Source organism: Diceros bicornis, chromosome 8 (assembly GCF_020826845.1).
Source record: "Diceros bicornis minor isolate mBicDic1 chromosome 8, mDicBic1.mat.cur, whole genome shotgun sequence".
Classification (NCBI taxonomy): Eukaryota; Metazoa; Chordata; class Mammalia; order Perissodactyla; family Rhinocerotidae; genus Diceros; species Diceros bicornis.
The window spans coordinates 6,244,195-6,260,210 of NC_080747.1; the positions used below are offsets into that span (position 1 = coordinate 6,244,195).

The 16,016-nt window shown below is 51.5% G+C and overlaps 1 protein-coding gene across 3 annotated transcripts in view; it reads right to left on the reverse strand.

Annotated features, from left to right (window-relative positions):
• Positions 1-16,016, reverse strand: part of STK32B (serine/threonine kinase 32B) — a 336,677-nt gene that overhangs the window by 26,210 nt on the left and 294,451 nt on the right. For all 3 annotated transcript variants that reach the window (XM_058546713.1, XM_058546711.1, XM_058546712.1), the window contains 3 exons: positions 11,238-11,341; positions 2,901-3,017; positions 630-755 (listed from right to left, as the gene is read on the reverse strand). In XM_058546713.1, coding sequence (XP_058402696.1) covers positions 630-755; positions 2,901-3,017; positions 11,238-11,341 — 347 coding nt within the window. The remainder of the gene's footprint in view (positions 1-629; positions 756-2,900; positions 3,018-11,237; positions 11,342-16,016) is intronic.

The window sequence follows — 16,016 nt, forward strand, 5'->3', positions numbered from 1 at the left end:
TGCACACAGTGGGTGTGATTCTCCCCCAGTGCCTGGACCTGTGCACATAGTGGGTGTGATTCTCCCCCAGTGCCTGGACCTGTGCACACAGTGGGTGTGATCCTCCCCCAGTGCCTGGACCTGTGCACACAGTGGGTGTGATCCTCCCCCAGTGCCTGGACCTGTGCACATAGTGGGTGTGATTCTCCCCCAGTGCCTGGACCTGTGCACAGAGTGGGTGTGATTCTCCCCCAGTGCCTGGACCTGTGCACATAGTGGGTGTGATTCTCCCCCAGTGCCCGGACCTGTGCACACAGTGGGTGTGATTCTCCCCCAGTGCCTGGACCTGTGCACACAGTGGGTGTGATTCTCCCCCAGTGCCTGGACCTGTGCACATAGTGGGTGTGATTCAATAAAAGAAAGGCAGCTCTGTGTCCACAAGGACCTGCTACAAGGAGAGAAGCTGCCCCGCTGGGACCTTGGAATTCAGGTCCAAATCCACCCTGAATCTCAGCAACATGTGAACCCGCTGGTGCTCAAGTGGCCATGGCCAGCAGAGGCCTCGATGGCCAGCTTCTGGGGTCTTCCTTTGCACCAAGTGGGGGTCCCTGCAGAGGGGTGGCATGCCATGCGACAGGACCTCCACTCACATTGGGCACAAAGCCGGGCGTCAGTGCCTTCTCGAACACGGCGTCCCAGTTCACATCAGCCAAGTAGGGTGCACTCTGAACGTCACCAAGGCTGGACAGGCGGCTCTCGGGGTCCTTGGTCAGGAGCTGTGGGCAAAGGGCAAACGTGCTGGCTTAGCCATGCACCCCACCAAGGTTAGCAGGGGTTGGGGACGACTCTGAAGGTGGGAGTCTCAGGAAAAGGAAGGTGCCTCTTTCTATGTCCTGCCATTAATGTCATGCCCTGTCTGGGTAGCTGTTGTTGGAAGTGTTCCCATCTCATCTCTTTACAGCCAGGGAGGAACCGAGAGGTCAGGCCGCTTCTGTAAGGTCACCCAGCAAGGGGCTGTTGGGCAGGGACTAAATTTTCAGCTACTGTGCTCCCCCTCGGGGACTAGTGTCCTATGACATGTCGCCTCTCACTGCTGTCTGCAGAGGCCTCCAATTAAATATAAAATGAATTAGCCACTTGGTCTTAGGACTTCCAACTTGGTAACGGATGTACAACAGTGTAATGAAATTTAGCCCTGGACAGCTATGAGGGGACCTCTGCAGCCTGATGGAGTGGCCTCATTTGTAGCCAAGTGGACAATTTTTAGCTTCTCCTAAAATAGAATTTCTGCTAATAAGGTGTGATGCAGTATAATAAACAGCCGTAGAATATTACCCTGCATCCAAATGAGGCTTTCAGCTTGTCAAAACACACTAGTCTATCCAGTGCAAAAACACTTGGGCTAAAAATGAACGGACAGGAGCCCTGGCCTGGGCACTGCCACTTAATGGCCGTGTGGCCTCGGTGAGCTGCTGGGTGCTCTGCGCTTGTTTTTTCATCTGAAAGCAGGAAGAACAACGGGAACTCTTCCACATCCAGGTCACAATGAGGACGAGACCCGAAGGGGATCAGTAAGAACCCGGCACAAGATAAGGAGGGTGCAACACCCATCTGCCAACAGGTGGGAGCCGCAAGTCGGAGCCCCTCTGCCAGTTTACACCCACCTGTCACTGCAGAAACCTCCCAGCTGTGCCCAGCCAGTGGGCTGGAGTCACACCAGGTGAGGGACCCCTGGCAGGGTTGATCATGGGGTCTCTCTCTAGGGGCTGCCCCAAAATGCTGGGTGCAGATTTAAACAGAGACTCCATTACAATGCCCTGTGGGAGTTCACAGTTTAGGGCAGCAGTTCTCTGACTCATCGGGCGGGAGGTGCAGGCATCGGCGTGTATGTAGGGCTTCCAGTGATTCTAGTGAGCGGTTAGGGGAGGACCACTGACTTCTCAGAACCGGGTGGTGAATTTCCTCTAATTAGTAATTCAACAAGTAGTTTACAGCAGTGAAGGGACTGAGAGCTAAGATCTGGAGTCCGGAGATTGGATTCCAATCCTTGCCCTTTACCTGCCCTGTGGCACTGATGAACCATTTCACTTTCCTAAGCCTCGGTTGGTTTTCTCATCACTACTCTGGGGATGATAACTGTTCTCTGCTCACAGGGCTTGTAGGGATTAAGTGAGAAGAACGACCACATGGCCCCAAACCTAATATTCCGTCAACAAACCCTGGCTGCTGTGATCACTCTTTTATTAAAAATGACTAGGTGCCAGCCACAAGCAAGACTCGATTCAATGCATCCTGGAGGATTCCAGGTGAGCAGAGCTGAATGCCAGCCTCAAAAGAAGCCCACCAAGACCTACTTCCTGTGCAAAGTGGACTGTGCATCAGAACCACCTGGAGAGCTGGTCAAAGCCCAAACCACTGGGCCCCACCCCCAGAGCTTCTGAGTCAGCAGGTCTGGGGTGGAGCCTGAGAATCCAACATTTCCAACAAGCCCCCAGGTGATGCTGCTGGTCCAGGGACCACACTTTGAGAACCACTGTTTTATTCTAATAGCAACAGTTCCTGGAAAAAGTCAGGAGATGCCTAATTTCTTAAAGCTAAGTGGGTTAAAAGATCCTTTGTAGCAAAAATTTAGAAATCTTATGCATTAAGTATTTCTATTTATTAGGAGCTTGTAGTGGAGTGAAAAGAGCCTGGGAGCTTTGCTGTCACAGATGTGACTCCAAGCTAGACTCCACGGTCCAGTGGCTTTGTGGTCTTGTATGCAAGATCAGGAGGGCAGGTATCATGTTGTGTGAGGGCCCTGCTTACTTTATTTTTTCCACTACTGTCATTCCGTTTGTGTTCTCCTTCTTTAATTTGCTGCCATGCCTGTTTCTGCACTCAGTGACTTCACTCCAGGCAGGCTGGCGGCCGCCCCTCACCTTCTTCAGCAGGGCGACCATCCCCTTGCACCACGTGGAGGAGTAGTGGACACGCTCCACCTTGAACATGTTTAGGATATCATCGACGGGCGTGGCCGAGTGGATTTCATAGGGCCTCTGCAAGCAAAGGACAATGGGCAGAATCAGAGAGCCAGCCAACGGGAAGACACCGCCGCCACGGGAGAAACTCTAATTACGAGGAGTGGTTTACTGTTTCCCTTCAGGTAACAATGGGTCTTTCTCCTTCACAGCAGAGCGGGTGGCCCGGACTCATGTGCCAACAGTGATCAGACTCGTGGGGCAGTGCAGGAACCCAGCAGGTGGGTGCTCTGTTATGGCCACAGGAGGTTAAGTGACTTGGCAAGGTCCCACAGCCGGTAAGTGGCAGAGGCAGGATCCACACCCAACAGCGTAAGACCAGAGTCACTGTTCCAGACCGAGGGCGGGGGATGGTGGGGAAGGGAGATTGGCTCGTAGGCCTCAGCTGCCACCTTTCTCTGCCCTGGCTGAACCAGCCCGGGACTGGGGAGGGCTGACATCACCAAGGTCTGGGTCTGGTTGGGCAGGGGCATGGAGGAGGCTGGGCTTCTTCAGCCTGCTATTCTCCCCGGCCATCCTCTCTCCCCACAATGAGGATGCATGAGCCCTCTTCTCCTCCAATTTCCCAGCTCCTCCAATTTCCTAGCTTGGTAGATCATTAGACCTCTGACTGTGTTTTCCCAACATTGCCATGGGCGGTTTCTCGCTTCAAGGACCTCTCAAATCTCAGGAAGGCTTTCTGGACTGTGACCCTCGGGGAAGCAGCTTGGAGACTGAGCATCAACTCCCTCCCTCTGACGCTCTCCCCCCACCAATGAACAGCTCTCTGAGCCTCTTTACCTTTCACCTGGCTTTGTGGTTTCCAGGTCTGCATCACGGGCAAAGGACTCAGGGCTAGAACAGGCAATCATTTCCCAAGCAAAGGTGGTGCAACAACTAAAGAGATCCTGGAGAAATGTGGAGGAATGAATTCATAATGAATCCACATGAACTTGACTGTCTGGTACGGAACTCCCACTGGGGGCTCCTTGAAGGCGGGATTATATCACACTCACCTCTGTGTTCTCAGGGCCCCGAGCAGTGTCTGCCATCCAGCAGGGTCCCAGAGCACAATGACAATGAGAACCATGTGTCGGTCCATCCGTGAATATGGATGGAACTCTGATGTGGGTCAGACACCACATCAGGCTCGTGTGGCACATAAGGAGCCAGGTCCAACCTCATGGAATTTTGATGCCCGCCAAGGAGGCGAGGGCACCTGAGTCCTGGGTGGGCAACAATTCACCGCAATGAAGGAGAACCTTTATCCTCACCAAAGGGGGGGTCCCCTGGAGAAGACATCTGCCCGCAGCGGTGTGCCGGTGCATTCTGATGTGTCCACCCAGGAGGGGACCTTTTCCTGACTGGCCGCCTCCTCTCTCATCTGTTAATTAAATTGGGAACTCCCCCTTCTGCCCTATGAGCAAAACCAAAGCCTGTGGGCTCCCTAGACAGGCATATCAACTTGATACACTAATATTCTTTAAATATATCTTCAAACGTGTTTCAATGTAATGGGAAGTGGAGTGTGGTTCCAGTAAGGAGCATTTTAAAGTTTCCCCCTGAAGCTGCTGCCTGCTTCTGCATTTGCAGGACCCCTCTGCACTCCACCAGTCACAACCACCACCAGGATTAGACGTAATGAGAGTGGACATTGATTGAGAGCACTTGTTATGTGACGCACAACTCACAGACTCTGTACGCGTTAGCTACGATGAATACGACCATTTCATAGAAGACGAACCAGAGGCACCACGCCCCCGAGCTGGTAGGTGGTGGCACCCAGCTCGGGCACTGTGGACCCAGGGCTCGCCTCTGACCACTGCTGTCATGGGCTGAAGTGTGTCCCCCAAATTCATATGCTGAGGTCCCCACCCCCAGTACCTCAGAATGTGACCTTACTCGGAGAGAGGGGGAGAGAGAGGTAATCCAGTTAATGGGAGGTCATTAGGGTGCGCCCTAATCAAGCTGCCTGGTGTCCTTGTAAAAAGGGGAGACGAGGACACGGAGAGAGGCAGGCATCGTGGGAAGACGTGTGAAGAGACGCAGGGAGCGGACGGCCATCTACAACCAAGGAGGGATCCTGCCCTCACAGCCCGCAGAGGGAACCGACCCCGCCGACACCTCCATCTTGGACATCCAATCCCCGGAACCAGGAGAGGAGGAGTTTCTGCTGTTCAAGCCCCCAGCCTGCGGTACATCGTCACGGCAGCCCGAGCAGATTAACACGACTCCCCTTGCAGTCCACACACAGCCTTCTGACTGGAGGCCTCAGGTTTCCGCTTTGCCCCTGGGATGTGCTGGCGCCCTCTGCAGACTGGGCCCCGGGTGAGCAGGATTCACCTGGTCCCGACCCCGCTGAGCTGGCTGTCCTGGAGAGAGCTGGGCAGTCAGCGTCTTCAGGTGTAGGATGCGCGCTGGGGAGGAACCCCTACGGTGCATGGGGGTGCTGCCTTAGTCAGATGTGGCCAGGAAACCGGAGCTGGGCCACCATCTGGAGACTGGCCAGAGGCCAAGACTTTGGTTTCTGGACTATTCCGGATCTCTTTTTCCCATCTTTTTGCCTCTCAGTGAACCATCCCCTCCCCCCCAGCCCCACCCACACCCAGCCCCACCAGCGGCTGGAGGCGGAAGGACCTTGGGAATGATACAGTCTCACCTCCTCATTTTAAAGGTTGGGAAACTGAGGCTGGGAGACAAAAAGTGGCTTTCTCAATGTCCCACAGAGACCCAGATTCTCATTTGCTGCTCTTTCTGCACTGCCACCTGAGCTGCAAATTCAAGCACCCAGTTGGAGACCCAGCCAGCAACCACTGTAAAGAGTTTTCTTATCATTTACATTTCATTCTCTTTTTCCTTCTTCTTTACTTCAAGGCATTCATTAAGTCTGCATTTCCATCAGACTTCCCAATGAGCCGCTCTCGATCTCTCTGTAATTCTCTCCACTTCTGGAGGGAACCAGACCAATAAAAATAACAATGATGAGGGGCCGGCCTGGTGATGCAGCGGTTAAGTGTGTGCACTCTGCTTTGGTGGCCCAGGGTTCACAGGTTCGGATCCCAGGCACGCACTGACGCACCGCTTGTCAAGCCATGCTGTGGCAGCGTCCCATATAAAGTAGAGGATGATGGGCACGGATGTTAGCCCAGAGACAATCTTCCTCAGCCAAAAAGAGGAGGATTGGCATTGGATGTTAGCTCATGACTGATCTTCCACACACACACACAAATAACAATGATGATAATAATGATAACTATAATAAGCTATGAGGCCAATACAGCAGTTAAATACATTTAGAATAAGCTATGAGGCCAATACAGCAGTTAAATACATTTAGAAGTAAGTTTGGAACTCTATGACCAGAATAAGTTCTGCACATTTAGGCTCCGGGCTCAGCCTTCATCTGTTTGGGTTGTTGTAGAGAAACCCAGGGTCTCTACAAGAATACTGGCAAATCAAAAAGAATATTAAGATCAATATTCCATCTGCTTGTGGTAAAGAATTCTATTGATGCTTGGTTCTCACTCACTGGCCTTAGGATGTGTGACTCAGAGCACTGAGTGGTATTTATAAGATAAAGTGGTTCCATGTACTGCTGGTGAGAGCAATTTAGCAGCAGGGCCCTGGACACACTCGTTACGGACTGCCGAGTGTCTCTATTCCAGGAAACTCAGTTTACAAAAAATGTAAAATTAGCAAGAAAAGGAAGGAAGAGGAGAAGAATTGCCGTAGACCTGTTATTTCAGCTGCTAAAGCTGAGCTGGGCCTTGGGGACTGTCTAACCCAATGTTTCTTCCCCAAAATCTTTTTACTCAAAATCCTAAACACAGAACAGATGAAAGTGAAGAACAATTCCTCGGGCTGTGTAAACCTCCAAAGCTTGGAGAAACACTTTTTTCCCCAATGGAACAGTCGAATCACATCTGCATGGTCCTACAGTTCCAGGAAACACAGCCCGAAGACCCCTGAACAGCCCAAGCTCTTTCCCCTCCCTTTATAGAGACCCAGAACCGAGGGGAGCGAGGTCACAAAGTTCCTTTCCTCCCGGGTGACTGACTCCTGGCACAGTGCCCTCTGTGTTTGCTTTACCAAGGGACGTGAAGTCTGGGCTCAACCCAAGGACCCCCTCTCTCCCTTCCTCAGGTTCACACACCAACATGTTCTTCGATTCTGCTGTTGAGCCCCCCAACCCGGCGCGCACTTCGGAGTTCTTAGTTCTGCATCTGACCTCTAGGGGGAGCTCCACATACCCTCCCTCTACTGTTCATGGGCCTCTCTGGACCCCCAGCCTTCTCTGCCTACCCAACCCCAAGGAGAAGTGCTGATTGGGTCAAAGGCAAGGGTCACACCAGGTTAGGGAGGTGGCTGGGGGGAAGCAGAGAGGTCTCAGAGTGTGGGCATTCAGGGCCCCACCCCTTGTCTGTATGGAGAGCCCACCCCATGCAATGCCATGTGCCAGCAGCCTGACATTCAGGATGTCACTGAGTCCTCTGGATTACTCTATGGCAGTGGTGCTGGACCAGGGACAATTTGTACCCCAGGGGACATTTGGCAACGTCTGGAGATATTTTTGGTTGTCATAACTGGGTGGGGGGAGATTTCTGCTGGCATCTAGTGGGTGGAGGCCAGGGATGGTGCTGAACATCCTACAATGCACAGGACAGCCCCCACCACAAAGAATTACCCAGCCCCAAATGTCCACAGTGCTGAGGTTGGGGAACCCTGCGCTTTGGGCCTGCAGCTACTATTCTCCCCATTTGATAGACAAGAAAAGGCTCACTCCAGATCATTCAGAGACTGTGCAGCAAAGCCAGGATTTGAGCCCAGAGATATGTGACTCCAAAGGATACTCTTGCTTAACCACAGTGCTGTTGCTGCTACAAACAGCACCGCATTGCCTACTGAGTAAAGCCAAGTGCCTCCAGTTGAGCTCAGGGTCTTTTGTAGACTGTCCCCTGACTCTCCTTCTGACTAGTGGTCAGTCCAAAATGTTTGCTGTGTCAGCTTCAGTCTCCCTTCCTCATCTGTGCTCACACTGTTCCCTCCAGCAATTCGCATATGACCCACTTAAATGTCTCCTCCCTCAGAGAGTCTTCCCTGCTCCTCTGAGAATAAGTCATCAGCACTTTATCTGCATCTACCTGGTTGGAAGCATTGCCACGTGCATATTTATTTAACAATCAGCACGCCTCCTGTTTGCCAGACACTGCGTGTGCTCTGCCCACGTTTTATCACGGAATCCCCGCAGTGGGCCGGAGGGTCAGCCTCGTAATCCCCGTTCTATGAAGAAGGAAGCCAGGGTTCCGACGAGTTAAGTGACTGAGCTGGAATCGCAGCCCCAAGACGCACAGTGTGGCAGGGAACACAGACCTCTGCTCACCAGGCGCTGGGCCTTCCTGCTGCCAGCCAGCAGCCAGGCGTGACCCCGCCTCCTCCCAGTGCCTCTCTCTGGCGTTGGGAAGGACGCAGGCCTGCTGGCTGGCCCCCCAGGCAGGAATCACAGCGAGAAGGGGAAGGTCGCTCACATTTACCGAATGCAACCATTTGTCAGTCACTGTGCTGGGTAATTTGCATCATCAGAATCACTTAATTCTCAAAGCAAACCTGTTGGGTAGATATTATTATTAATTTTTTTTCAGTTAACAGGTGAGGATTCTGAGTACTCTGTTTATGGCCTTAGTTAAGATCACAGACAGAGCCCCTGGTGGGGCCAGGGTTTGAACTGGTGAATTCCTCTAAGATCTTTCTCTGTTACGAGGAGGCAGCTTTCAGTTGAGTAGGAGGAGAATCTTTCTGGCCATTAGACCTGTCAAACAATGAAACAAGTTCTTCTTGGAGGTAAGGAGCTCTTTGGATGCTGAGGGAAACCAGTGCACAGGTGGGTGATGACCTGTCAGGGATGCCAGGATGTGGGGGACGATGGCTGGGTCCCTTCTCTGGGTCAGTGGATGGGAAACCTCCTTCTCATCTCTCCCCATAGCGTCCTAATCAGGGGTGTGGTCACAGTCCCGGGATGACTGTGCTCTCAGAGAGAACTATCCAGACGGCACTTTCTTGGGTCTTTTTCTTTCACTGGCACATCTGTGGGGGTGAGAACTGAGAGTCTAGTTTGGGCTCAGAGAGAAGTTGGGTGCAACTTATGTCCCTGGTCCAGGGTACAAGATCCACCCAGGCTCATGGGATTCTCTGCACTGAGATTTCAAGCCCACTAATGACACCCCATTCTCTGCTCTCCCTGTAGAGTGGTTGAGGAGAGCTGTCTGTTTACTGCACCAGGACTAGAGTATTCCTGGGTCCCTGGCCAAAAAACAGTATTAATACCATCAATTTCTCACCTTTCATTTCTAATGCTTTCCAACTCTAAGATCTTAGAACACCTATTTGAAAATTCCCATCATGACTTTCTTTCACTTTTTGGAGGTAAGGAGCTCCCTGGACCTTGAGGGAATCAAGGAAAAGGTGGGTGATCTTCTCTCAGGGATGCTGTCACTGACATGATGGAGGAAGTTCGAGCAAGAAGGATAACTTCTAAATTTACATAGTCCATGGATAAATATGAGTGTTTTTCAGCATAGCTTTTCGACTAAATGTGATTGTTTCTAGTATGAAAAAGAGAGAATAAACCATTTGCATAAACCTACTATGCTTCAAGGCAGACATTACGCCAGACCAAGATATCTGGGAGAAGGAGTGACCCCAGCACATCCCAGACCTCCTCTCACTCACTTTGTCCCCATGCCAAGAGTCCCATCCCACCACTCGCCTCTCCCTCTTCCACTGGAAGTGGCATTTGGGTCTCTGAGCAGAAAACTCAGACAAATCAAACAGGAAACAGTTTAGTTTTGAAGCAGCAGGAACCACTCCATCCTTGGGGCTTTTTGCCAAATCATCATCGTTGTTCTGAGCCGTGAGGAATGCCAGAGAACAGATCTTCTGCTGGCACACGTTCAGTCCCGCTCAGGACGACTGCTCGCCAGGGTGATTTGTGTGACTGATTAGGTGAGAAAAATAGCGTGTGGGGGGGTGCCCGTGTCCTCTAGTTCAAACGAATGTCGTAGACCCTCATGTTCCTCCTCTAAGTGTATATGCCAAGGAACAAGCCGACGACAAGGGAACCCACCAGGAACAAGTAAGCTTGTGCGAGATGAATTTTTTTCATTCAGTGCCTGAGAAAACTAACAAGTTCATTTTTTTTTTCTTGCATTCTAAAAACACCACGTACTAGAATATGTTTTTGAGGAATTCAGGGGAAATAATTGAGATCAAGAGCAGACAATAGTTACTTGAACTACAGGGTGATAAATAATAGTTATCTGCATTCAGATAGCTTTGATGGTTTACACAGTGCTCTCATCTTTCATTCCTTCCTTCCTGCCTTCATTCACTCATTCATTACCCATTATCACCATGCACTGTGGACCCCTGCCCCCAACGAACGCTGTCTACGGGTCTAACAGGATGAAGCGGCTGTCTGCTGGCCCTGTGCCAGGCAGTGGAGCTACAAAGGTGAGTGAGATGCAGACTGCAAGCCCCAGTCCAGAGGCATATTAATCCCGTGATAACTTCAGCCCCAAAGAACAGACTGAAAGGATGTTATTATCGCCATTGTGCGAAGGGGAAACCAGGGTCCTGAGAGGTTAAGTGGCATCATTTTCAAACAGTGGAAAACATGCTTCAAAATTAGTTTGTCATAACTCTTTCTGCTAAAAAAAAAAAATGAGTTATTAGTCGCCAAATAGCTCCATTAGTCATCTTCAGCTATTAAATTTAAATGAAATGAAAATACGTACTGAATGTCCCATTTTCATAGGACACTGAGCTAAGTATTCGGGGAAGACTGGAACAACAAAAAAGGGAAGGCAGCATGGTCGTACCCTAAAAGAGCTTCAAATGGAGCTGGAAAGTCAGGCCTGGGCACGCCGTGTTGTGGGTCGAGAGGGGACAGTGTTTGACATCACCAGGCCCAGGTGCTTCGGGTGTCTGAGCTGCCACTGGTCAGCGGCTGACCTTTGCACAAGACCCTCCCCTTGGGACATCCATTTCCCCATGAGTGGAGGAGAGGGCTTGACCAGAAGCTCGCTGATGCTCAGAGCTGACACACAAGCAGTCAGGACTAAAACCCAGGGCCTCAGACTCCTCTCCTGTGCTCCTTTCTGCCGCCACGCACCGTCTCAGAGGTATGGCCGGCCAACTCCACCCAACCCTGGAACCCACCACTCGCATGGCCCCCCGCGTTCACCGCACAGGCGCACGTCTTACCCAGCCCCGCAGCAGCTCGTAGGCCGTGACGCCCAGGGACCACCAGTCAACGGGGTACGAGTACCCGGGGCCTCCGTCCATATACACCTGGAACACTTCTGGGGCTGCCAGAGACAGGACAAAGAGAACGTCACCACCCGTCTCAGTTTACACTCACGGCCCCTTAGGGAGGGGACACGGGGACAGGAGCCCAGCTTTTGGATGACAAAGCCAGTACTCCATCCACTATGCCTCACGGCCCTGCTCTCTGTAAGCCACGAGCTGGCTCGAGAACAGGTTGTAGGCATCACAGTGTGGTGTGGTGTGACACCCGGGCAGAATGCAAATGGGCTGCCCCGAGTGTGGGGTGGGGGTGGTCTGTCTGGGGAGAGTCAGGGAAAGTCCCCCACACCCCAAGGAGGTGGATTTGGCGGAGCAGGAATCACAGTCAGCGTGGAGAACGGGTGGCATAAAATCTGAGTTAAGATGAAGAACCTGTGTCCCCAAGGGGTTGAGATCCTTGATAAACATCACTGCTCTGGCACCAACAGCGGGTCAGGCATCAGGACGACCAGGGACGCTCAGAGCCCACTGTGCCTGGTCCTATCCCAGGAACAATTTTATTTTAGGATAGGTGGAGTCGGATATGAAAACACCCAGGACAGGTGAATCCACAGAGACAGAAGACAGATGGGGGTTGCCAGGGGCGGGGGAGAGGAGGACGGGGACAGCTGCTCAGTGGGTGTCCCATGGGGTGATGGAATGTTCTGGACTAGACAGAGGTGGTGGTTACACACATTGTGGACGTACTAAATGCCACGGTATTGTTCACTTTAAAATAGTTAATGTTATGTTATGTGAATTTCACTTCAATTAAAAAAAAAGAAAAGTGAAGGACGGAGGCCCCTCCATGGTGGACTCCTATTCTTCTGGGGACTGCAGTTGTCCTGAGGGTCCCCCGCCCTGCTGCTCTCGACAGTGTTGAGTGGTGGGTTCATCACATTGTCTCACTCCGACTCACCGGGCCAGGAGAGCATCCTAGGGTCTAATTGCTTAGTTTGGCTTCCAGAAAAATTTTGTAAAATGTGGATTATTTCTAGCAAATTAATTTGCAGACATAATTCTATTTTACAGTTGTCAGAGCAGGCAAAACCTGTTCCAGGAAACCACGACACGCTGTGATTGAAGACGTCGAGACTCCATTCTGGACTGGCGTTCAGACACGTGGGAACGGGAAGGGCGGGACTGAGGCAGGGGAAGGATGGCGCGGGCGCCCAAATCAGCTTGACACCTGAATCATGGCCGAATTCCAGCTGCCTTCTAGTGATGTTCTCCATTTGCTTCATATTTTAGGAATACCAGTCACCCGCAGGTTCTCTTTTTCTCTTCTCAACAGCCCTGGGGGCATGTCATCATTTGACACATTTTACAGATGAGGTTCAGAGAGGGACAGTGGAGTGAGGGAAGTCACACAGCCGGGAAGTGCAAAGCTGAGGTGTGCCTTATTCACCTGCTGAATCCCTGTTTGAAATAGGTTCGTATCAACATTTCTTTAAGTACAAAAACATACTTAGTCTACATTGAGGAAATGTCCCCTTAGGTTATTGGAGCCTTACAAAGGAACCAACACAGTGTGCTGGGAAACAGGAAGAAGGCCAGTGTGGCTGAGCTGAGTTTAACCAGTTTCCTTAAGTTCTCTTCGCCTCAGATTTGCAAAACGCAAATAATAATGATTTATTCATGGGATTGTCATGAGATTTAAATAAGATGATACATGCCAAGAGCTTAGCCCAGTGCCTGGTTGGCCCTTAGTGAGTACTCCAGAAATATGAGGCAAGGTGATCAGCCTCCCCACCATCCACCTGGTCACCCAGAAGCCTGGGGACCATCCAAAGTCCATCCTGCTCAGCCTCACGACCTACGGGTCTCTAGACCCGCTGAGTTGTGCATTTTCAGCATCTTTTTGTCTGCCCCTTCCTATCCATCCTAGATCAGCCTGACTTCAAAGGTTGTGATCTCGTCTGTTCTTTAAGCATCCGGTGAGCAAGTATTTGATTTTCTAGTACGTGCCGGTGCTGAGCTGTGCTCACTCTGCATCCCGCCTGGATCCCCCCGTAAGCCTGAAGCTGAGCTCCAGCCCAGAGGGACTTCCTTCCCTGCATCGGCATCTATGCTCCTGTCCCTCCTCCCTCGGTGCTGAGGGCTGCCAGAGAGAAGGAGCCACAGGGTGCGTCTGTGCATTCCCAGGGCCATCACAGCTGCCGGCCCAGCCCACCGCTCAGACAGCGCAGGAGGCGGGGACGCGCCCGTGAGTGCTGGAATGGCTGTGTGCTGAGTGTTCCCCATAAATCCTTGTCGTGCCCGGCGGCCCCGAGCCCATTCGGAATTCAGGGTAGAAGCAGCTGGTCGATTCTGTCCTGGCTGTCAGGACCAAGCAAGTGACAAATGCCTGCAGCCTGTGACTGCACTCCCGGAGACGGTGACCTTCTCTCCTCCCCTGCACTCTTGAGGCTGACATTAGAACATTAACAACATTTATGTCATAATCTATATGCCACCAAAATGACTGCTTTGGTGGCCCAGAATCATAGTGCTTAGAAGTGAGAGCATCATACAGGTTTCAAGCTGGAAGGACAGGCATGACTCACATACCTGTCACCATCCTTCCACTTATGGATGAATGAACAATAGCAACCAGTTTTCCAGGTGCTGTGTTAGGGATTTTATGCATGCTACCTCTCTTAGTCCTCCCAGCCACCCACAGAGACTACGGCTATGATGTCCATTATTCAAATGAGGCACGAAGGGTTGTAGTGGATTGAACAGTGTCCCCTCAAAAGATATGTCCAAATACTAACCCCTGGTACCTGTGAATGGGGCTTATTTGGAAATAGGATCTTTGCAGATGGAATCCAGTCAAGGATCTCAAGATAAAATCATCTCAAGATAAAATTTAGGGCCCACCCTAAATGCAATGACTGATGTCCTAATAAGAGAAAGGAGAGGGAGATCTGAGACACAGAGAAGGCCGTGGGAGGAGGCAGATATTGGAGAGACGCGGCCACAAGCCCAGGGACGCCTGTAGCCACCAGAAGGTGGAAGAGGCTGGAAGGACCTCCCCCAGAGCCTTCTGAGGGAGCACGGCCCTGCCGACGCCCGGACTTCCAGCCTCCAGCACCACGAGAGAGTGAATTTCTATTGTTTCAAGGGGCCACGGTTGTGGTCATTTGTTGCGCAGCCCTAGGAAACTAATAAGAGTGGAGAGGAAGTTGCTCCAGGCCGTCCATCAGGTGGGGCAGAGCTGGGTCAGCCTCTCTCGGTTTTCTGACTCCAAAGTCCTTTCTCCTACACAGAGGTGAGTACCAGGAGTGACTGAGTTACCCAAGGATGGGTCCTGACGCACCCTTACACCTCCTTTTCCCTCCCTCCCAGGGCATGGTGCTCAGCCAAGTATACAGTAGGCACTTAATAAATGCATGTCAATTGGCTCTGTCACCCCTGACGCTGGTCCAGCTTGTTGCTTGTCTGCCTCAGACATAGAGACAGCTCACGGCCTCTGGTGGTGTCAGCATGGCTGCGGTGAAGGGTCCCTTGGAAAGCATCTTGTCATCGTCCCCTCTGTGTTAGAACTGGCCACTGGGCTTGAGGGGCAAGAGTGGCTTGCCTCGGCCACTCACTCATCAACTCTGGGGTCCAGTCTAGAACCCCTGGTTCTGACTCCCAGGTTCTGGGAGTTCCCATTACTAGAACAGTTAAATTCAGCCATCAGTGCTGGGTGAGTCTACCTCCTTTTGGCTCCTGGATCCCCATCCTCCTCTTCCTTGACACATGGCCCTTTTGCAGATCCCCATTCTTCCTCCTGGTCTCTGCAATGGCTTCCCAACCAGTCCTCTGGCCTCCAGTCTGTGCTTCTTGCTCTGATGAAGGAGTTAGCTTTCTGATATGCAACTCAGACCATGGCATGCTTAAGACCGTGGCATGATATGCGACTCAGAACATGTTTAAAGATCTCCCTCTCATGATGGCTGTTTCACAGTCTGTGTTCCTAGGAATGCCACCAGCTCCGTGTGAGGCTGTAGATTTTAGAGGCGAAAAGATTCTGAGGTCAAACATGTCTCATAAATGACAAGGTTCAACCACATTCTTTCCTGCAGGACTTCTCAGAGCCTTTAATATGCTAATGGACTTTACTGACTCTCCAAGGGGGCTGACTCAATAGCAAGTATGGCTTGCAAATTTATTTGACTTGATGAGGGAATTTTTGTGATTTTTCAGTGGAATCCTACAGGTACTAGGGGTTGAAACCTGTGTGACCTAGAGGGTGAGTCTAAATGCTATGGTCTGGCACTCAGGCCCTTCAGCACCTGCCTGTAGATCTTCCAAGCTGAATTATGCCCCTGGGCTTGCCTACGGCCACCTCGGGCTCCAGCTGCTCATGCTGCTTGCTGATCCTAGCACACCCCGTCTGTCTGTCTGACTCCTGCTCTCTCCCCTAATTCACCAGGCTATCTCACAAAAGGTGGGGCTCCAGAGTTATCTCATCCAGGAAGCTACTATGTACCAGACATTCTGCAAGGTTCTTTACGTGTGTCATATAGTCCTCAAAATACAGCTCTGCTATTATTCTTACCATCCCCCGCCCTCCAGTCTAGATTAGAGCTTCCTCTTTACCCCCACCTTCGTCAGGCGTCTCTTGATCACAACATTCCCACCTTCTGCTGCATTTTTGCTTATTTGTCTGCTTTTTACTAGGCTCCGAGCTTCCCCAAGGCCCCATGCCTTGCCTGGCATGAAGACATG